Here is a 21,358-nt window from a genome sequence, read left to right on the forward strand (position 1 = left end):
CCACAAACACCTGACTCACAGCAGGATGACGACGGTGGTGGCTTTATGAAATGCCAATTATATAATGAGATTATTAATCATTCTTGATCTTCTTAAACACGTTCATATCTGACTGTGTTCAGGGATTACTGAACTTAATTCAACACAAACGGTCGTCAGGATATTTAGAGGTCACAGAGAATCAGAGGATAGATAGAGTGTTTGCTCCACCAGGATTAAAGCCAGAATGAAAACCTGAACCAGGTCCAGACTAAAGGATGAAGAGTAGAGGTCTGATAACCTTCACTAATCATCTCCTAGTAAATCAGCATCAGGTGAAGAGTTTAACATGGAGGTAGAAAAACAAGATGAACCAAGATGGAATCTATGTATACAGAGACGATGGAGACATGGAGACATCTTGGTCGTCTTCTAAGACATTCAGGACTGGAGGAGGACATGGAGGAGGAGGACATGGAGGGGGACATAGTACCTCTTCTGTTTCATTGCAGAGCTACAGGATTCATGCTCAGTTGTCCGTCTACAGAGTTGTGAAGGTTTGTGATTGAGACACAGAATAGAAAATGATTCAGACCTCGTTGTGTAACAGACCTGAGCTGTAGATGAGACGTCGTCTGATGAGAGGTTTAACTTCTGAACTTTCATAACTTTTACAGGATGGACACTTTAACAGTCTGATACTGGACTAACTGTTAGTAAATAAATAAATCACATAAAATCTTCTGTTTCCTGTAAAGAGCAACATCAAGACATTTAAAACACCTGTGATTTACCTGCAGTAACGTTTCTAAAGTCACTGTTTTAGGTAAAAGCTGCATTTCATCCAGAGAAGATCTGAATCTGAGTCACAACATGAACATGACTCTAAGATAAAAACATCATCTACACGTTTCTATTTACTTCTTCTTTCATATATTTATTTATTTATTAAACTTCAGAATCATTCAAATCTAATAAAATGAACTATGTTTAAGATAAATAATCTGTTTTCTTTAATTCATTAGTTTTCATCAAATAACTACAATAAAATAAAACCTCTTCCTGAAACAGACCAAAACAAAGCGTCTCCCCACCAGAGGGCGCTAGCGACATGTCACCTCTGACGAAGAAGAAAGTGGCGCATGCGCATTCCACTCGTGTACCTGTGGTTTTGTTTACATCCGTCGGGACGTTGTTCATTGTTTCTCTCATTGTTTTTCTCTGTTTTTATTGAAGGTAAGTTATAGAACAAGTTTATTCTTCACATCCGGTCCTTCAGGAAGCTAAAGGCAGTTAGCTTACAGCGTTAGCTTACAGCATGTAGCAAACCGACGGTGCTAGCATGCTAACTAGTTAGCCGCCATCCAACCTACTGCACTTAATGAATGACATTATTATTTCTGATATTTATTAAAGACATTTATATTATTAGTGTTCTTATAATCATGATGTACAGATGATCTCTTTATAAATCATGACACATCTGCTTTGAATAGTTTAAATGTTAAATTAGCTTCAGATCCACAACAGCATGACACAGATAATATAATATAATAATAATAATAACAGATTTATTATCACTTACAGTGTTTTCTCTGGTTTTAATATAAATATAATCTGATGGTTTTATTTTGTTGTATTTATGAGTTTATTTCAGCTCCAGAGACAACTGAATGAAGATGAGGTTTAGAACCAGTAGAGATCAGCTGATCAGCTGATCACAGAGTCTGTGATCAGCTGATCACAGAGTCTGTGATCAGCTGATCAGCTGATCACAGGGTCTGTCTGTTTAACAGTGAAGGTCCAAGAAGAAGTAAAAAATAAAAAATCTGATCCTCAGGAAGCAGGAGCAGCTACACATCTGGAACAAACCAGCAGAACTAATATAGCTCTGAGAAAATAAACATGTTTTATATAAAATGAAATGTTCCAGAAAGTAAAATGTTCACAGAACACCACGTTGGACAATAAATTAAATTATACTGAAGCCACAAAAATAGATTCCTCTAGCTGATGGTGGAAACCAGGAGCAGTCTGTTTGTGTCTCCTCAGAGGTCGTGTCCACTCTGAGGGACGTTCTTATTAACATCTGGAGGAATAATGATCAGTAATGATCTGCAGCTGAGGGATCAGAGAACCTTCAATGATCAGACCAGATGATGGATAATGTTGTAAATTCCCTGCAGGTCTGGATGAGTCAGCTGACGGCTGCGTGATGAGCACAGAGCCGGCCCGTGTGGACGGCCTGCGTGTCCTGTACCAGAGCGACGACTACATCGTGGTGGACAAACACTGGGACATCCGCATCGACAGCAAGATGTGGTACGAGAAACACACGGTCCAGGCTCAGCTTCGTCAGCGCTTCCCTCACCTGGCGGACCCCAACACCTACTACGGCTTCAGGTCAGAGTCACATGAGCCGGTAACATCCTCATCACTCAGAGCAGACTCTTCATCGTCTCTTCTTCTTCTTCCAGGTTCTGTCACCAGCTGGATTTCTCCACCAGCGGAGCTCTCTGCGTCGCCCTCAGTAAAGCCGCTGCTGGCAAAGCCTACCGCTGCTTCAAGGACCGGACGGTCACCAAAGCTTACCTCGCTCTGGTCTGAGCTGAGACACAGTCGTCATCTATGAATGTGTCTCTGGAAAGACTCTAATCTGAGGTTTATGTTCCAGGTTCGAGGTTGGGTCCAAGAGGAGACACAAACCCTGAGCTTCTCCATCGGGAGGAACTCAACGGAGGGAAAAACACACATGATGTGTGCAGAGGGAACAGAAGGTACCTGTGTTTTAAGTTGGTGTCCTCTAGAGTAAATGAATTCAGCTGAAACATGAAACATCTGGTCTGATCTTTGCCGTCTCCTCTCGTCAGGTTGTGAGAACCCGAAGCCGTGTCAGACCGAGCTGACGGTGCTGGAGTACGGCTCGTACGACGGAGACCCAGTCACTAAAGTCCTGCTGCAGCCGCTCACTGGTACCTTCAACAGACACGTCTCTAATGACAACGTTCACTTCCTGCCAGATAATGAACCAAATGAAATGATCTGATTTCCTCCAGGACGAACCCACCAGCTCAGGGTCCACTGCAGCGCCATCGGCCACCCCATCGTAGGAGACTTCACCTACAGCTCGGGAGCAGACGACGCCCCGTACCGCATGATGCTCCACGCTCACCTCCTCCACATCCCCCTGGAGCCCCAGCCCCTGCTCGTCACCGCTGGAGACCCCTTTGTCCCCACGGAGGATCCAAAATGGCTCCCGGAGCGCTCGTTACGGACGCTAACGGACACGGTGGAGGCTTTGCTGCAGCACAGAGGAGAGGAGGACGGGAAGAAGAAAGAGGAGGAGGAGGAGGAGGAGAGGAGACGAAGGAAGGAGCAGAGGACTGAGGAGGAGAGTGAGGAGCAGAGGAGGAGGTGTCAGGAGTGGCTGAGTGAATGGGCCGGAGACTGACGCAGGATTTTATTTCATTTAAATTAATTTTAGCTGTTGATCATCAACCATGAAAAGTCAAACACTCACTAACGTTGAGTTTTTATTTAAATCATTCATCTTCGTGGAGGATGGGCTCTGTGGTCAGATAAAGTCTTTCTGTTATTTCATCTCGAGCCACTGACTCTATTAAACTCTGTAATAAGTTGTTTATTGTAAAAGAAATACCTCCGTCCATCCTCAGACGTTTATGTGTGTGTCATAGATGTGTTTCCTTCCTTCATCAGCACCGTTTCTCCTGAATGTCAGTGAATGCATCAGCAATGAAAGGAAACTGAAATGAACCAGATCAACTGAGGACGGTTAGATGAGACATGCTGCTGTTCATGTTATTGCTTTTATTGGATTAATGTGTCTGGATGACAAATGTTTTATTTTACTATATTATATTATATTATATTATATTATATTATATAGTAAGAGTCCACCATTAAAGTTTCTTTCTGCAATCACATAAAGGACTAAGTCTCTGTTTACAGTTTATATTAATCTCGCCTCAACTTAAAGTGTTTCTGCTGAATAATCAGATATTTATTTAAATAATCATTTCATCAGAGAAATATCAAAGAGTTTAATACTGGAGGTTTACAGCAGATAGATTATTATATACATAGATAGATAGTTTCTTTATTGATCCCAAACTGGGAAATTTCTCTGTTGCAGCAGCTTGTACAGACATTCAACCATACATAAATATAACAAACAATAAAAAGAATAGAGAACTAAAAAAAGAACAAAAAGTATAATTATAAGATAAGTGAATAAGTGAAAAAAGTTCAATTAGAATGCAATGAGGTGTACTGAATTAGGTAAGATTAAAAATGTACAACCAATACCAAACAACCATGTGCAAATATGCAAGAAAAAAAATATGTATATAATTAAAATAATAGTATGAAATTAAATTAACAATAATAATAAACATCAATAAATATTAAAACAGGAAGAACTGAATCACGTTCTGAATGTTGACGTGAAAGAAACGTGTCGCGCGTAGAAAACTCCATTACCCATGATGCCGCGGCGCGACTCATACACCCGGAAGCGATGCACCCGCAACAAGCGGAACATCAGCTGATACGAGAGCAGCCGTTGAGACAGAGACGTCAGTTAGTTCCAGTGTTTAGTTAAAAGCAGTAAAAGCCGCGGGGACCATGGCAGCTGAGATCTTCTCCTATGAGAGTTTAGTTCACGCTGTTTCCGGGGCCGTGGTGAGTTAGCTTCACGTTGTTAGCTACTTCACGTTGTTAGCGTTACAGCTCCTGAACAGAACTCCATTCAGAATCTGTCGCATTCTGGTGTCACAGATGTTACACAAATCAAGTTCATCCTGAAACATTTAGACATCATGTAATAATATATTTATAACACATTAAACCTGCCGGAATAAACAGTGTGTTATGATCACGTAGAGAGTAAAGTAACTTTAGTTTTACTGTGTTCTGCTGCTGGGGCTTAGGTCTGCTTAAATAGTTTGATTTTTGAATGGAGTTTGGTGTGTTTGGAGTAAAAGTGTCGCTTTCTACCTTTGGTGTGTTTCAGGGAAGTGTGACAGCAATGACAGTCTTCTTCCCTCTTGACACAGCCAGACTACGGCTTCAGGGTGAGATATGATTTAATAATGTTAAATAAAATAATAATAATAATAATAATAATAATCAGGAGGACGTGTTTAAATGTCTGCTCTTGTGTTTGAGCAGTGGATGAAAACAGGAAGGCCAAATCTACGCCAGCCATCCTGGCAGAAATCATCAGAGAGGAGGGACTGTGAGTGAAACCAGTGTCTCATCAGATTTGCATCCACCTGTTTGACTCATGAGACGTGTCCCCGTGTTTGTCGTCCCCCTGCAGACTGGCTCCCTACAGAGGATGGTTCCCGGTCATCTGCAGCCTGTGCTGCTCCAACTTTGTCTACTTCTACTGCTTCCACTGGCTGAAGGCCGGCTGGCTGAAGGGGAGGCAGTCGACGCCCAGCACTGACCTGCTCATAGGCATCGCTGCAGGTGAGACCACATGACGGAGCAGGGTGACCTATCACAGCTCAGCGTTCTACACGGTTAAACGTAAAACCTGTTGACCTCCACCTGCCTCCGGTCCGTCCAGGTGTAGTAAATGTCCTGGTCACCACTCCTCTGTGGGTGGTCAACACCAGACTGAAGCTTCAGGGCTCCAGGTTTCGCAGCGCAGACCTCCAGACCACCAACTACTCAGGCATTCTGGGTAAACACTTAATATCTGGACGTTTATCATCTCAGCTACCACCACAGCTGCAGTCACTGAGGGTTTCTTTTCCTCCTCTGATGCAGATGCGTTTGTGCAGATCTTCAGGGATGAGGGTCTGGGAGCTCTGTGGAACGGGACCTTCCCGTCACTGCTGCTGGTCCTGAACCCGGCCGTCCACTTCATGATATATGAAGGCCTGAAGAGGCAGCTGAGGAGAGGAGCTCCCAGGGAGGTGAGAGACATTATCTGGATGAGAGGACACTAGATATGCCTGGTCACATGACTGTCAGAGGTCAGAGGTCAGCATGTGATTCACTCCAGCGCCGCTCTGTGTCTTTCAAAGCTCTCGTCTCTGGAGGTCTTCATCATCGGAGCTGTGGCCAAAACCGTCGCCACCACTGTCACGTATCCACTGCAGACGATTCAGTCCATCCTCAGGGTAGGTCTCATAGGACTGACTACGTTCATATTATACCACTAACCTCTGGGATTAAACTACTGCTCAGATGTAGAGGTCAGATAAGGTTTACTAATCATCTACTAATAAATCCATCTGATCCACGTGGGATAAACAGGAGGGACAGAAACATGGAGGTAGGAACACAACCAGTAGATGAAACTAGTGTTTGAAAAGATGAACCAAGATGGAGTCCATGTGGACAGAGACGTTGGAGACGTGGACTCGTCTTAAGACTCTACACATTCAGGACATGGAGGAGGACATGGAGGAGGACATGGAGGAGAAACCTCCTTTCCTCCAGCTCAGTCTCCTTCTTCTTCCTCTCTTCTATTTCCAGTAGATGCTCCTCTTCATCAGTAGTTCTACACTGATCAGTGTTTTGATGTGAACATGTTAAAGACGTATTAATGATGTCATATATCTGTTTTTAGAGCAGAGGAACCTTTAATTTCATGTTTTCATCCACGTTTCAGTTCGGTCAGTTCAACGCGTCGACAGAAAGAAGGTCCAGACTTCTGTCCAGTCTGAGGACGGTCCAGAGTCTGCTGGTCAACAGGGTGAGGTGAGAGAGAGACAAATAAATCACCTGCATGTGATCTGATATTCACTCATCCTTTAGATTCATTCTGTCAGTGATGTGATGTGACGTGACGTGATGTGACGTGACGTGACGTGACGTGACGTGACGTGACGTGACGTGACGTGACGTGACGTGACGTGACGTGACGTGACGTGACGTGACGTGATGTGATGTGATGTGATGTGTCCTGGTTCTCTGCTGCAGGAAGTCCGGTGTGTTGGGTCTGTTTAAGGGTCTGGAGGCCAAGCTGCTGCAGACGGTGCTGACTGCCGCCCTCATGTTCCTCCTCTACGAGAAGATAGCCAGCGGTACCTTCAGAGTCATGGGACTGAGCAGCAACCAGTACAGGAAACGCTGACAGGACTCTGGACAGCGTAGAGCGCTGATGATGAACTGTTCAGACGCCCACGAGCCTGGAGCCTTAAACTTTATAAAAAACTCTGCTGTAAACTCCTCATGCTGTAAATACTCCCTCCAATAAAACACAACAAACCTCTGAGTTCCCTTTTCTTCCTCTTCCTCTTCTTCCTCTTTTGTAAAATGAATACTGTAATGGTACATCAGTAATAGATTGTTTTCTGTTTCATGTGTTTTATTGGGTTCTATTTGTCTACTTTCAGGACGAAAAAACTTTTAAATGGTAAAATAAATATGCTCATATACATAAATATATACAGTTTATATAGTAGTGTATTATCTAATATGATTTAGTGAGAATATAAAAGGTTAATGTCCAACACAAGTGAGAGTATATTAGAGTTTATATACAGTTATATATATTTATATGTAGTGACTGTATGTGCATATTATATTCTGTGTTTTCATCCAGTAGCTGCTCCTCTGTCACCATCGCTCCGTGTCACACACGTGGATTCCGGTCTGAGCTGATCTATAAACCGTGGGATGGTCTGAGACGCCGCCGCTCGTCCATCCACGTACCGTAGAGATCTACCGGGAGTCCATCCACATACCGTAGAGATCTACCGGGAGTCCATCCACATACCGTAGAGATCTACCGGGAGTCCATCCACATACCGTAGAGATCTACCGGGAGCCCATCCACATACCGTAGAGATCTACCGGGAGTCCATCCACATACCGTAGAGATCTACCGGGAGCCCATCCACGTACCGTAGAGATCTGCCGGGAGTCCATCCACGTACCGTAGAGATCTGCCGCTCGTCCATCCACATACCGTAGAGATCTGCCGCTCGTCCATCCACATACCGTAGAGATCTGCCGGGAGCCCATCCACATACCGTAGAGATCTACCGGGAGCCCATCCACATACCGTAGAGATCTGCCGGGAGCCCATCCACATACCGTAGAGATCTACCGGCCGCGGCTCACACTCCCTCTTTACGTAAGCGGTTGAGCGGCGGAGCTCTGCGGGACTGTTCAGCTCGTTTTGTGCCTTTCCCACCGACATGGACCCGGTAACGACTAAAGACACCGAGAAGAACTGCGTCCTGTGCTGCCAAGAGGTCGAGATCTTCGCCTTAGGGAAATGCGACCACCCGGTTTGTTACCGCTGCTCCACCAAGATGCGGGTCCTGTGCGACCAGAAGTACTGCGCTGTCTGCCGGGAGGAGCTCGACAAGGTTCGGCCTCACCGCCTACTCGAGCCCGGGGACGGAGCGAGCTAGGCCGCGACTTCCTGGTTGATTTATTTTAGAAAACAAAAATATTTTTCATGACAGTTTTTCAGTGGGATTCATTATAAACAGACAACATTTAAAATATGAACAGCTAACTGCTCAGGATACTTTTTATCTTGCTACCATTAGCATGGCTAATCTATCGTTAGAGCGGCTAAGCTAAGTTTAGCATTAGGTAAGCTAGCATGTCAACTTCAGAGTTAGCTAACTAGTGTAGCTTCCGTACGGGAGCAGGAGACAGCATGCTAACTAACCGGCTAGCTTTATGGCTTTATGTGGCACCAGACTGATAGCAGAGTGGTGCTAACGGTAGAATAGGCTATATGTACAGGTGAATAAAAGGACTTTATCCAAGCTGTTAACGCAGGTGGACGGTCATGATGACGGGGGCCTCGGAGCACACCACTCCCTTCACAAGTTAAGCTAGCTGTCAGCTACTAGCTGTCAGCTACTAGCTGTTAGTGCTGGGGGGCTGCTAGTGTCTGGATGTAGTCCTTAATGTCCAACACATAAACTTCAGAGTCTGACTCTGTCTCATTGTTGTGGTTCTCATGTTCTCATGTTCTCATGTTCTGCCTTGTTGTTCTCAGGTGGTGTTTGTGAAGAAGCTGGAGGCCTATCAGTCTCTGCCCTGTCAGCAGTTCCCCTGTGACAAGAAGCACGACATCTATTTTGGCGATGAGAAGATCTACAGCCAGTACAGGTGCTGGACGACCCCGTTCTGTTATTATCTGTAGACTGAATCTGATGGTGTCAGACTTTAATGAGTGTAAAAGGTGAAACCTGGTTAAAATACTGGACGTGTGTCAAGTCATGAGACAAACTGAGTTATTAAATCCACTGTTAGATCCAGATAAACAAATCTCAAACAGAGACAGGTGGACTCATTCATCCAGGTGTTCTCCTGTACAGCAGCAGCTCCAGGTGAGTGTCAGGTCCTTAACAGACTCTAGTCATGTGACCTTCAGGCGACAACACCCTCAGATAAGACACCTCAGTGGTTAACTCCCCACTAGTCATTCAGAGCTGGAGACTAGGATCAACGTCTTTGTCTCAGCTTTGTTGTTCTGGTTCTACCATGATCTGGATCAGACCTCATCTGATCTTCCTGTGATAACTCCACTCTGTGTCCTTACCGTGAACCAGAGCCTTTATCTTAAAGTTAATTAACCTGACACGGTGAAACCTTTGTCTTCTTTAGTTTGAACTTTTCCCCGGTGTGTGTGTTTTTATCAGACATCTGCTGCTGTCGGTCTGTGTCCGCTGCTCAGAGCCCAAGGTTTTCTCCAGGTTTGAGGAGCTGGAGCAGCACATGAGGAAGCAGCACGAGCTCTTCTGCTGCAAACTCTGCACGAAGCATCTGAAGGTGAGTGAGCAGGAGCCTGTAGGAGCCCAGGATGAAGCAGAGCTCACGTATCGGCTCAGTAAAGAAATAAAACACTGTGAACGAAGCAAATAAAACATGGATGTATGTTTAAGAATCTTTTGTAAAAATCTAAATAGCAAAAGAAGTTCTTGGAGAACACTGACGTCATTTACAGGATAAAGTTGATGTCCTACAGAGCTACTCAGGACGTCTCTGAGCACATTAAATCGTATCTGTGTGTTAGTACTTGCTGCTCATTACATTCACCGTGTTGGCTAACGGTACCAGGCGAGCGCTGTCAGGTCGTACGGTCTTTAAACGCCTCGTCTCCCTCCAGATCTTCTCCCACGAGAGGAAGTGGTATAACCGGAAGGAGCTGGCGCGGCACCGAGCGCACGGAGACCCAGACGACACCAGCCACAGAGGACACCCGCTCTGCAAGTTCTGCGACGACCGCTACCTGGACAACGACGAGCTGCTGAAACACCTGCGCAGGGACCACTACTTCTGCCACTTCTGTGACGCAGACGGCTCTCAGGAATACTACAGGTGAGGACTTGTCTGCGTCTGCTGGTGGAGGTGTGGTGCGTGAAGTAAAGCTGATGTCTGTGTCGGACCCCGCAGCGACTACCGGTACCTGAGCGATCACTTCAGAGAGAGCCACTACCTGTGTGAGGAAGGCCGCTGCGCCTCTGAACAGTTCACTCATGCATTCCGCTCTGAGATCGACTACAAGGCCCACAAGGCTGCAGCGCACAGCAAGAACCGAGCCGAGGCCCGACAGAACCGGCACATCGACCTGCAGTTCAACTACGCCCCGAGGCCGCAGCGCAGGAACGACGGTCGGTTTCTAGACGCATCGTTGTCGTTGTTGTTGTTGATCTGTGACGTGAACGTGGTCTGGATAATAAATCATGAATCATCTTCAGGTCTGGTGACGGGAGACGACTACGACGAGGTACGACACAACCGAGGAGGACGAGGAAGACCTCAGGGAGGACAGAAGAGCTGGAGGTACTCCAGGTGAGTCCTCCTCCTCCTACCTCCTTCTTCATCTCCTCTAGTTCCTCTTCTTCCTCTTTCATCTTTTCTGACTTTTGCATCATCTCCTTGAACTCCTTCATCATCTTCTTCTGTTCCTTCTTCCTTCTACCTCCTCCTTTATATTCTTCCTTCCTACTTTTCTGTCCCCTCCTGTTTTCTTGTTCTCCTTTAACTCCTCCTCTTCCTCTCCTCCTCCTTCTGTTCTGTTTCCAGCAGCTGTGATGCTCCTCTTCATTAATAAAGCTCTACAGTGATTGATGTTTGGATGTACTCATTGTATTTGGTCTCCATGGCAACGCAGTGATTACTGGTTATTGATTAATGTCCAGGGAGGAGGAGGACCGACAGATGGAAGCTGCTATGAGGGCGTCCATGATGAAGCACAGGCAGGAGGAGAGAGCGTCGCAGCAGGAGAGGAGCGCTCCCAAACACGTCAGAGAGGAGAGGAGCGCTCCCAAACACGTCAGAGAGGAGAGGAGCGCTCCCAAACACGTCAGAGAGGAGAGGACCGAGAGGACGGAACCAGAGGAACCCAGACACCGGGCCGGTCCCATCAAACCCACGAGTAAACCTCCAGGTAAGGACACAGGTGAACCAGGACGCTGCAGCTTCTTGTCTTTCTTCCTCTGATGGTTCGTCTTCTCTCGTTCAGTCAGGACGATGCAGAGCTCTAATCCAGGGGACGAAGAAGACGACTTCCCGGCTCTGGGGGCCACCGCTGCTGCACCAACGTAACTCCCCCCCCCCCCCAGTGAGACGTGTCGTCCTCATGCAGGTTGTCGTGTTGCTGAACGTTTCTCTTGGTGTGTTTGTTCAGGGTGAAGCCAGCTCCTCCTCCTCCAGCAGCTACAGCCGCTCTGAAGGAGGACGACTTCCCGAGTCTCTCCACCGCTGGAGCGCCGACCACCATGACGCCGGCGTACTCGGCCCCACCGAGGAAGACGTCCTCCTTTCAGGACGAAGACTTCCCCGCTCTGGTCTCCAGAATAAAACCCCAGAGACCTGCAGCAGACTCCGCCTCCAGATCCGCTTGGTCCAACCACACTCCTGCAGCTAAACCCGCCGCTCATCCTCCTCCCTCCTCCAGACCTGCACCTCCCCTCTCCTCCTCCTCCTCCTCCCCCTCCTCCTCCACTGGCCCCCAGCTCCTCTCCTCCTCCACCACCTCGTCTTCACGGAGGAGGAAGAAAGTCGGGGAGAAAGCAGCGTCCAGTCGTTCTCCTCCCGTCTCTGACGATGACGGAGGAGGACTGACGCAGCAGGAGTTCCGCTCGGTGCCCAACCTGTTAGACATCTCCTCCCTTCTCACCGGGAAAGGAGGCAACAAAAAGCCCTCCCCCTCAGCCCCCAGCTCCTCGGCTCCTCCCCCCAGCGCCGACCCCCCCGCCTCTAAAGCCACCAAGAAGAAGAAACAGAAGAACACAGCTGCTCCCTCAGCGTCTGCAGCGACGCCGTCTCCTGTAAACGCCATGTCAGTGGAGACGGCAGCGCAGAAGGAGAACGTCCCTGAGAAGACGTGGAACAAACCGACCGCCAGCACCGTGACGGCGCCGCCCGCGGGCAGCTTAGCTAACGGCTACGCTGAGAAACCACCAGCCGTTAGCAAAGAGAGCGCCGTGGTCAGCCCTCACGCCAACACAGAGCCCACACTCGAACAAGAGGAAGAGTTTCCTGCCCTCATGACCAAGAAACCCCCCCCAGGTACAGAACGAAGCGACTCAGAAGTCTATAAATATCAGCTGATCCTGTTTCATGTTTAGTCTTTTACTGACAGCGCAGCAGGAAGTGTTGAACTCGTTAGTTTAGCCGTTAGCGTCTCATCCTCTAAATCAGTTCTTTCTTCTCTCAGGCTTCAAGACCTCTTTCCCAGTGAAGTCCTCCACTCCTCCTCCACCCTCCTCCATGCCTCCACCTCCTCCTGGTCTGGGAGTCTCTGCTCCTAAACCTCCTCCTGGTTTCACAGGAATCCCCCTCAACAGCAACGTGGTGGAGCCTTCACCGTCTGCAGTCAACCTGTGAGCTGCTCTCTCTTGTCTAAGTGTCATCTCTGTGATTAGACCTGGTCTGGTACTCAGGGGTTTTATCTCTCAGTCCCCCCAAGGTGTCGAGCAGCGGGTACCTGGTTCCAGAGGACTTCCACCAGAGGAACCTGGAGCTGATCCAGTCCATCAGGAAGTACCTCCACAACGACGAGTCCAAGTTCAACCAGTTCAAGAACTACTCAGCTCAGTTCAGACAGGTGAGAACCAGCAACTGGAGAAGATCCTCTGACCTCCAACCAGCCAGAGCAGCGCCAGGACCTGGTCTAGTCTGATGGTTGGTTGGTTGGTCAGAGCCTGGGGGCGTGGTCTAATGGTGATGCTAACAGCTAGCATGTAAAACTGAACCAGGTAGACTTCCAGTAACGTTCTGGTCTCAGTGCTAAGTGTTAGCAACCGTTAATTATTGATGTCAGGACAGAGGAGACTACATCTGGATGAGTCTGAACTCTGTCACCAGGTCAAAGGTTAAATATGTTAAATAGGATCAGCTCCAGCTCTGAAGGACCTGGTCTGACCTGGTCTCCTCTCGTCCTCAGGGTCTGATCTCAGCCGCTCAGTACCACCGCTGCTGTAAGGACCTCCTGGGAGACGACTTCAACCGCATCTTCAACGAGCTGCTGGTTCTGCTGCCGGACACCGGGAAGCAGCAGGAGCTGCTGACGGCCCACGGGGACTGCAGGGCTCTGGAGAAGCAGTCTGGAGGAGGGAAGAAGAGCAGGAACAAGAAGAGCGCCTGGCAGACGCCGGCCTCGCCCGCCAGCACGGCCGCCGAGCTCGACTGCCACGTGTGTCCCACCTGCAGACAGGTACTGGCCCCCAAAGACTTCAACTCCCACAAGACCTTGCACAACAGGGAGAGCGAGGAGTTCCCCTCCTTGCAGTCCATCAGCCGCATCATCAGCTAGCCTCTCCAGAGTCCAACACCACAATAAACCGTTCCAGCGCCGTATTTATTTCACTCTAATTTTATTCATGATCAGCTGACGTCAGCGGTTAATTAACGAGTCATTATCAGAATCAGCAGGTTATCTTTTAATACGTTAAAATGAGTTCTCATTAAAGTCAGAGAGGCACACTGAGCTCAGAGTGAATGAACTGTAGCGTTGGTCCAACCATCAGACAGCAGCTTTAGTCTGCCTCCAATAAAAGTCATCTTCATGTTCACCTGTGTTTTTATTTTCTACGGGACGGTAACGCTGAGAGGACGCGTTTAAGGTACGTTTAAAGTTGTTTAGGGAACCCAGAACCTTCTGGCTGGGACGCATCAGTGATGACCAGGTTATAATTAATAATAAACACTATAAAATGATGTGATCAGATTTATGTGTTTACATCAAAACGTTTATCACTAAAACTTTATTGATAAAGTGGTTCTGATGATGTGGAGCATCAAATCTACTGGAAATGGAAAAGAAGAAGAAGAGGAGGAAGAGGATTTCCAGTCTGAACTTTTCCAGTTTCTTCCTGTATTTCTTCTTCTGTGGTTCTAAAGCCGCAGCGTTCAGCCTCTCACACATTAAAGCCAGAAACATAAAGCTCTAAAACGTGACCTCTTCTTTATTGGAGACGTCAGAAACATTCATGTCACAGACAGAGACACCAACACGTCAGTTTACATCAGATCATGCAGTTTATTGAGCCCGATCACGTCCGGCTCGTCTCAGAGCCGTGGGACAAAGAGTTCACTCTGCTTCATCATCACTGATGGTTTTATTCTTTCAGTAGTACGGGACAAACCGGAGCCCAGACAGCATCACACTTCAATAACCATCGATCAACACCACGGCGGTGAACGTGGGCCGGAGCACGACACACACAGCTTTATTACTTCATCTAGAACACTGACTCAAGCACTGAGAACAAGAAGAACCCACAGAACCCGACACTGCTTTAACACCGAGGACTTAAAGGACCACGCCGCCGCCGCCGCCAACATCCCCGCCCACCCACGCCGCCGCCTCAGACACTTCCTAAAACATCAACCATCAGTCGCTCAGTTTAATTCCTGCAGAGAAACGACTGACAGATACGTCACACATGTTTTTAATTTATTTTTAATCGTTCTGGTGAGTTCACCGATCAGCCACAACATTAAAACCACCAACACTGATGAGCTCATTAATGATGTCCTGGGTCCAGGGCTAACATCGACTCTGTCGGTCAAATAATAAACCCAGAACCAGAGAACCAGGGGTCATATTGTTATGGCTGATCGGTCTGAACAGAACTAAAAGCAGCAGGAAGTAGTCGGCACACAACGTGTAGTCCTTTAACTCCAGGTATTAGACTCATCCCAGCCTCCGTTCCTCCTTCAGACTAATATTTAACTCACTGACGGTTCTGAATAAAACGTAAAGAAATAAAAACACATCCATCGTTTAAATAGTTCTGGAGAAACGAGTTAAACCTTTTATTAATTAATTTGATCAGAGCTTTTAATGTGACGAGTCAGTGAAGGTTCATCTGAGACTGGACACGCTGAGGTTTGTTGAAGACGTTTCTTCAGAGAGGAGGAGTTGGACTGAGACGAGGAAACATCTGGAAGGTTACACCTGGAGGGAGCATCAGGTGATGAACAGACTCTAGTCATGTGACCTACAGGTGGACCCCCCCACCACCAGGCTGAGGTGGTTTAACCCATCCAGCCATGGAGGACTCCTGGGGAACGGTTTGGGGAACCTTCAGCCACGGGGTTCTGGTTCTTTGAACAGAACTGGTCTTGTGTGGACTTGGTGCAGCCAGGTATCCCAGAATGCATTTGAGGCAGAATAGCTCCAAATAAAACATTGGTTCATTCTCCTGTAACTGAGGAGTCTCCATTTCTACCTGTGCTCTGTCATGACGCCTCTAAAGCTCTAGGTGGTGACTGATCAGGCTGGAAGTTTATAACGTGGATCAACAGTTTGACTGAAATCTCTGGGTCTGAGGAGACGGTTTGTTGGAGGATGAAGGAGGGAGGAAGTGATGCAACGTTTCTGAGGAGGTAAACATCAGGTTACGTTGTTGGCTGAAGCTCAGACCTTCTACTCTGGTGAAACGTCTTCAGTAAAACTCAGCAGCTCCAGACGTCTTCGTTTTAGATCTTTAACTCCGTCACTGGTCTTTGGGGCTAGTCCAGGTCTTCAAACGCTAGCTCCAGGTCTACAGACGCTAGCTCCAGGTCTTCACAGGTCTACAGACACTAGCTCCAGGTCTACAGATGCCAGCTCCAGGTCTACAGACGCTAGCTCCAGGTCTACAGACGCCAGCTCCAGGTCTACAGACGCTAGCTCCAGGTCTACAGACGCCAGCTCCAGGTCTACAGACGCTAGCTCTAGCTCCAGGTCTACAGACGCCAGCTCCAGGTCTACAGACACTAGCTCTGGCTCCAGGTCTACAGACGTGTGGAGTTATTACATATTAATACATACATGAACATAAACGAGTGGTCGACAGATTCACAGAGTAAACGACGTCTGGAGTTCAGGTTTTAACATCAGTCTCAGTTTAACTCTGACAGAGCCACTAACAGAGGAAACCAGATGTTAAACTAACCTCCATCAGTCATTTAGAGCTGAACACGTCTCCAGTCGTCTTTGTTTTACCGTTTAGAAACTATCTGACTTGTTTCTGACACATAAATAGAAACGTGATCAGCAGAGCTGCCACATTTATAAACTCTTCTTCTCTTTAATATATAATAAATTCATGCATCATTATCTGATAAGTCTGATCAGCAGGTAAAGAGTCGGTTTAGAAAAAACTACCTTCATTCAGATTTCCTTAGACATTTATCTGAGAGAACACTCTTCATGTGGGGGAGTTGTGATTTCCTCCTCTGCCTCTACACTTGAACGCAGCACGACAACTGGACACACATTCACCCGTTCACACCGAGCTACAGCCGATGAACCACAACACGGAGACACTGCTACACACTGACATGGTCGGCATGGCAACTATCTACATCAGGTGACCCGCATCCACCCAGCCCCGTCCCCATGGCAACTAATAACAACCCCCCTCCCCTCATGGTAGCGTTAGCCAGCTAGCGGCCGTTAGCAGTAAGAACTCAGGGCAGTTTGGCAGCTTCAGAAACGTAAACACAAACGAATTAATCCAGAACATCTCGTTTAAACGACACCTGACGAGAGGACGCCGTCCCACGTCACACACCTGTACCTGGAGCTGACGGTGTGTGACGTGAGGCGGCGTCTGGTCTACCTACAGTACAGCTGACACATGATGCACCTGGTCACAGAACACCTTTACAGCATGAGGAAATGAAGTCACTGTCTGAACACAGTATGGCACTTATTGATCTCTACGCGTGGAACATGCAGGTGAGCGTTCACCTCCGTGTTTGAATGAAACCAAGAAGACGAGGTGCTGTACTGTACGAGCGCCTCCACCTCCGCTCCTCCTCCTCTGGGTTCTCCGTCGTCTGCTTCGATGCTTGAGGACGTCGTGAAGCAGCGGGAACCAGAGGAGGAAACGGGGAAGCAGAGGCCGCCGTCTAAACCCGGATCGACACATCAACATCTGTAACATCTGTTTCCACCGTCGGCTCTGTGGGTTCTAGTAGATGGGAACCTGGTACGTGGGCGCGGCGTTGCTCTCGGTGAACGGAGGGCTCTGGTAGGTGTCTGTGGTGTCGGTGGGACCTGCTCCAGGTGAGTTGGAGGGGTACGGCTGGGTGGGGGCTCCTCCGTCCATGTGCTCGGTGGTGAACAGCGTCATGTCTGTACCCAGCAGGTATTTCTGGACAGCACGCACCGTTAAACCGGCCTGTAGAGAGACCACATGCACCGTTAAACCGGTCTACAGAGAGGCACCGTTAAACCGGCCTGTAGAGAGACCGCATGCACCGTTAAACCGGCCTGTAGAGAGACCACATGCACCGTTAAACCGGTCTACAGAGAGACCACATGCACCGTTAAACCGGCCTGTAGAGAGACCACATGCACCGTTAAACCGGTCTACAGAGAGACCACATGAACCGTTAAACCGGTCTACAGAGAGACGCCGTTAAACCGGCCTGTAGAGAGACCACATGCACCGTTAAACCGGTCTACAAAGAGGCACCGTTAAACCGGCCTGTAGAGAGACCACATGCACCGTTAAACCGGTCTACAGAGAGGCACCGTTAAACCGGTCTGTAGAGAGACCACACGCACCGTTAAACCGGCCTGTAGAGAGACCACATGCACCGTTAAACCGGTCTACAGAGAGACCACATGCACCGTTAAACCGGTCTACAGAGAGACCACATGCACCGTTAAACCGGCCTGTAGAGAGACCACATGCACCGTTAAACCGGTCTACAGAGAGACGCCGTTAAACCGGTCTACAGAGAGACCACATGCACCGTTAAACCGGTCTGCAGAGAGACCACATGCACCGTTAAACCGGCCTGTAGAGAGACCACATGCACCGTTAAACCGGTCTACAGAGAGACTACATGCACCGTTAAACCGGCCTGCAGAGAGACCACATGCACCGTTAAACCGGTCTACAGAGAGACAACATGCACCGTTAAACCGGTCTACAGAGAGACACCTTTAAACCGGTCTACAGAGAGACAGCACGCACCGTTAAACCGGCCTGTAGAGAGACCACATGCACCGTTAAACCGGTCCACAGAGAGACGCCGTTAAACCGGTCTACAGAGAGACAGCACGCACCGTTAAACCGGCCTGTAGAGAGACCACATGCACCGTTAAACCGGTCTACAGAGAGACCACATGGACCGTTAAACCGGTCTACAGAGAGACCACATGCACCGTTAAACCGGCCTGCAGAGAGACCACATGCACCGTTAAACCGGTCTACAGAGAGACAACATGCACCGTTAAACCGGTCCACAGAGAGACGCCGTTAAACCGGTCTACAGAGAGACCACCTCAGCTCTAGAGATGAGACGAGAGCTCAGACTGATCTGGAAGGAGCTCAGAGTAGAGCTGCTGCTGCTTCATGATTCATCTGGAGAGGATTCCTCCAGACCTCTACCTTTAGAGGTCATATCTGGTCTGGGAACACCTAGGGACTCCCTCATGAGGAACCAGAATGTGTGTCTGAGGTATTTTAGTTCAGGTTGTTGTTTAGTTTAGCGTAGCTTTGTTAGCGTTACCCTGTGCTCTTTGGTTTTAGTTTGTTAGTCTAGTGTAGTTTTTCTTGGTGTCTGTGTTACCCAGGTGATGATGGAGAAGAAGGAGAAGGCGATGGCAGCTCGGGCGGCGTCTGCTCCCTGGTTGAGCGGCAGATCTTCTGAGGTGGTTCTCGACCACTGATTGGCCAGGAAGCAGAAACTCACGAAGTAGAGGAAGGTCCAGAACCCTGCAGAGAGACACAGATAATGTCTCAAACTCTATGGTTCCTGTTCTTGTTTCTCTAAGAGCTGCTGGTTTCATTTCTCCCTCCTCACCTGAGAAGCCGATCTCCAGCATCACGGCCTTCTTCCTGTCTTTGACGGAGCTGATGGAGGAGAACTTGTAGTCGAGCAGGAAGAAGAAGGAGCAGGCCAGCAGCCCCACCAGACCCACGAACACGCCGTAGTTACAGGCGTCAGAGTTCTGGTTGAAGACGCAGTGGAGGCGCTCGCTGCCCAGGTTGACGTAGCCCTCGTTCACGATGGAGGCGAACACCACCAGCGAAAAGATCTGAGGAGGAAACACGTCAGACGTCAAGTTCTCTCTGAGCGCGCTCAGAACGGAGACATTGAGCTCTGTGACGTCCCTCTGACTGAGGACGCCTCAGTGACGTCCCTCTGACTGAGGAGGACGCCTCTGTGACGTCCCTCTGACTGAGGAGGACGCCTCAGTGACGTCCCTCTGACTGAGGAGGACGCCTCACTGCTCCTCAGCAGTCACATCGTCCTCAGGCTGTAAACACACTGGACACGGCGGCCATCTTTGGAGTCTTTACTCTTCCCTGGGTTCTGGATCAGCTGACTGACACACTGTGGCAGAACTGGGCCATGTGACACACACACACACACACACACACACACACAGACATGTGATGGGGGGGGGGCTCACACTGATCACATGTCTGGACTAATCTCTAGGGTTTTAATAAATGTGACTTTTAGTTTCTGTTAAACTTTAACAAACTAAAACGTTTCGTCTATAAAATAAACGTTAAAGTTTCCTGATGATTAAACTGATAAAGAATCATTTCAGCTTTTAAAGCTCTTACATCTGTTCTGACTCTGGACTCTGGTCAGAGGAGCAGCTCTGGGACCAGGAGGCCACAGGTTTGATTCCCTTCACCTCCATAAATCTGATCTGATCATTAATGTTTGTACATTTGATCCTAATTAGATTCAAACCGACCAATCAGATTCGTCCCTGATCAGCTTCTCCCTACAGGAGAACTTCACCCAGAGGTGATGCGCTTCTTGATGCGTCAGGGCGCGACGCGTCTCCTGCGTGCGCCGCGTGCGTAAAGACGCATGCGGACCAATCACAGGTGAGATGACGACGGACGACGGCCGCTGAGGGTAAATCAGTAAAAGATGAGTGGAGACATGGAGGAGAGGAGGAGAGGAGAGGAGAGGAGAGGAGAGGAGGAGGTTATATAATGAACCGAGACGGGATGGAGGAGGAGGAGGAGGAGGCCCGGCCTCAGAGAATAAAGAAATAAACATCATGTCTCCATTCACACCCTGATCAGCAGCTATTAGCAGTGAGAACACGTCAACTCAGACCCCCCCCCCCCCCCCCCCCCCGTGATAACGCCTCTCACCCAGGACAGCACTCTGAGGACGGTCTGCGGCTGCTTGGCGAAGGTGATCGGGTCCACGGTGGTCCCGACCCGTCCCGCTCCGAACGATCCCACTCCGTCCATCTTCTCTCTCTCTCTCTCTCCGTGTGTGTCTTCACTCCTCGCGGTTCCTCGCGGTTCCTCCCGGCTCCACGGCACGATGATGCTGCTGCTGCTGCGCGCCGCTGTAGGGACGGGTCCTGCGCGCTCACGGCGTGGCGCGCGGCCGCACAGGCTGACGTGCAGGCCGCGCGTCGTGGCCGCGCTTCAGAGTCAGATATAAAAGAAGAATAAATGAGTCAAAGTGTAGAAGATGTGTGAGATGGAGATATGAACCAAGAACAGAGACGGTTAGTCCTAGTGTCTGTTAGAAATAGAGACATAGAGACATAAATAGAGACATGAGTTATTGTCTGACTTTATTTCAGTCCGTCCTCAGCTCTCTGGTCAACAGTCACATTCACGTTCTGGGTTCTAATCCATCATGTTCCCACTGGTTCCTTTCTGTGTGTAGTCTGCATGTTCTCCCTGTGTCTGTGTGGGTTCTCTCCAGGTTCTCCAGCTTCCTCCCACCATCCAAAGACATGCTGGTTAGGTTCATTGGTGATTCTAAATTGGCCGTAGGTGTGAGTGTCTCTCTGTGTTAGTCCTGTGATAGACTGGAGACCTGTCCAGGGTGGACCCCCCCTCTAGACCGATGACAGCTGGGATAGACTCCAGACCCCCATGACCCTCCACAGTGAATGTATTCTTTCCTCCCGCCACTAGAGGTC

The 21,358-nt window shown here is 48.6% G+C and overlaps 4 protein-coding genes across 5 annotated transcripts; 3 read left to right on the top strand and 1 right to left on the bottom strand.

The window, feature by feature from the left end:
* Positions 1 to 1,126: 1,126 nt before the first annotated feature.
* On the top strand, positions 1,127 to 3,917 carry rpusd1 (RNA pseudouridine synthase domain containing 1). Its single transcript, XM_084571450.1, has 6 exons — positions 1,127 to 1,215; positions 2,166 to 2,382; positions 2,457 to 2,580; positions 2,654 to 2,756; positions 2,850 to 2,951; positions 3,036 to 3,917. The coding sequence occupies exons 2-6, from the start codon at positions 2,195 to 2,197 to the stop codon at positions 3,428 to 3,430; spliced, it is 912 nt and encodes a 303-aa protein (XP_084427576.1). The 5' UTR covers positions 1,127 to 1,215; positions 2,166 to 2,194; the 3' UTR covers positions 3,431 to 3,917.
* Positions 3,918 to 4,521: 604 nt separating this feature from the next.
* slc25a17 (solute carrier family 25 member 17) lies at positions 4,522 to 7,262 on the top strand. Its single transcript, XM_084571589.1, has 9 exons — positions 4,522 to 4,680; positions 5,012 to 5,072; positions 5,170 to 5,236; positions 5,321 to 5,472; positions 5,573 to 5,689; positions 5,776 to 5,924; positions 6,036 to 6,131; positions 6,626 to 6,714; positions 6,937 to 7,262. Exons 1-9 carry the CDS (start codon positions 4,624 to 4,626, stop codon positions 7,088 to 7,090), a joined length of 942 nt encoding a protein of 313 aa, XP_084427715.1. The 5' UTR covers positions 4,522 to 4,623; the 3' UTR covers positions 7,091 to 7,262.
* A 709-nt stretch (positions 7,263 to 7,971) lies between these two features.
* Positions 7,972 to 14,004, top strand: znf598 (zinc finger protein 598). Of its 2 annotated transcripts, XM_084570998.1 has the most exons (13): positions 7,972 to 8,333; positions 8,981 to 9,093; positions 9,627 to 9,756; positions 10,094 to 10,305; positions 10,381 to 10,598; positions 10,686 to 10,779; positions 11,130 to 11,209; positions 11,240 to 11,377; positions 11,453 to 11,531; positions 11,618 to 12,501; positions 12,650 to 12,815; positions 12,892 to 13,039; positions 13,379 to 14,004. In XM_084570998.1, the coding sequence occupies exons 1-13, from the start codon at positions 8,160 to 8,162 to the stop codon at positions 13,745 to 13,747; spliced, it is 2,805 nt and encodes a 934-aa protein (XP_084427124.1). In that variant the 5' UTR covers positions 7,972 to 8,159; the 3' UTR covers positions 13,748 to 14,004. The 2 variants fall into 2 exon arrangements, with proteins under 2 accessions (XP_084427124.1, XP_084427123.1); XM_084570997.1 differs by having other exon boundaries at positions 7,973 to 8,333; positions 11,130 to 11,377.
* A 3,136-nt stretch (positions 14,005 to 17,140) lies between these two features.
* Positions 17,141 to 20,698, bottom strand: syngr3a (synaptogyrin 3a). The gene is made up of 4 exons (XM_084570999.1): positions 20,568 to 20,698; positions 19,246 to 19,480; positions 19,012 to 19,157; positions 17,141 to 17,609 (listed from the first exon to the last, which is right to left on the bottom strand). The coding sequence occupies exons 1-4, from the start codon at positions 20,667 to 20,669 to the stop codon at positions 17,400 to 17,402; spliced, it is 693 nt and encodes a 230-aa protein (XP_084427125.1). The 5' UTR covers positions 20,670 to 20,698; the 3' UTR covers positions 17,141 to 17,399.
* Between the last annotated feature and the right edge of the window lie 660 nt (positions 20,699 to 21,358).

The sequence above is a fragment of the Chelon labrosus genome (genome assembly GCF_963514085.1).
Source record: "Chelon labrosus genome assembly, chromosome: 21".
Lineage (NCBI taxonomy): Eukaryota > Metazoa > Chordata > Actinopteri > Mugiliformes > Mugilidae > Chelon > Chelon labrosus.

Bases quoted from the DNA above. Each gene is read 5' to 3' on its own strand.
- syngr3a (XM_084570999.1), bottom strand. From the start codon at position 20,669: ATGGACGGAGTGGGATCGTTCGGAGCGGGACGGGTCGGGACCACCGTG. The intron at 19,481-20,567 runs GTGAGAGGCGTT...TTTCCTCCTCAG, and splicing joins TCCTCAGAGTGCTGTCCTGG to ATCTTTTCGCTGGTGGTGTT. The intron at 19,158-19,245 runs GTGAGGAGGGAG...GTCTCTCTGCAG, and splicing joins GCTGGAGATCGGCTTCTCAG to GGTTCTGGACCTTCCTCTAC.
- znf598 (XM_084570997.1), top strand. From the start codon at position 8,160: ATGGACCCGGTAACGACTAAAGACACCGAGAAGAACTGCGTCCTGTGC. The intron at 9,094-9,626 runs GTGCTGGACGAC...TGTTTTTATCAG, and splicing joins AAGATCTACAGCCAGTACAG to ACATCTGCTGCTGTCGGTCT. The intron at 12,816-12,891 runs GTGAGCTGCTCT...TTTATCTCTCAG, and splicing joins TCACCGTCTGCAGTCAACCT to TCCCCCCAAGGTGTCGAGCA.
- rpusd1 (XM_084571450.1), top strand. From the start codon at position 2,195: ATGAGCACAGAGCCGGCCCGTGTGGACGGCCTGCGTGTCCTGTACCAG. The intron at 2,383-2,456 runs GTCAGAGTCACA...TTCTTCTTCCAG, and splicing joins AACACCTACTACGGCTTCAG to GTTCTGTCACCAGCTGGATT. The intron at 2,757-2,849 runs GTACCTGTGTTT...TCCTCTCGTCAG, and splicing joins GTGTGCAGAGGGAACAGAAG to GTTGTGAGAACCCGAAGCCG.
- slc25a17 (XM_084571589.1), top strand. From the start codon at position 4,624: ATGGCAGCTGAGATCTTCTCCTATGAGAGTTTAGTTCACGCTGTTTCC. The intron at 4,681-5,011 runs GTGAGTTAGCTT...GGTGTGTTTCAG, and splicing joins ACGCTGTTTCCGGGGCCGTG to GGAAGTGTGACAGCAATGAC. The intron at 5,237-5,320 runs GTGAGTGAAACC...GTCCCCCTGCAG, and splicing joins ATCATCAGAGAGGAGGGACT to ACTGGCTCCCTACAGAGGAT.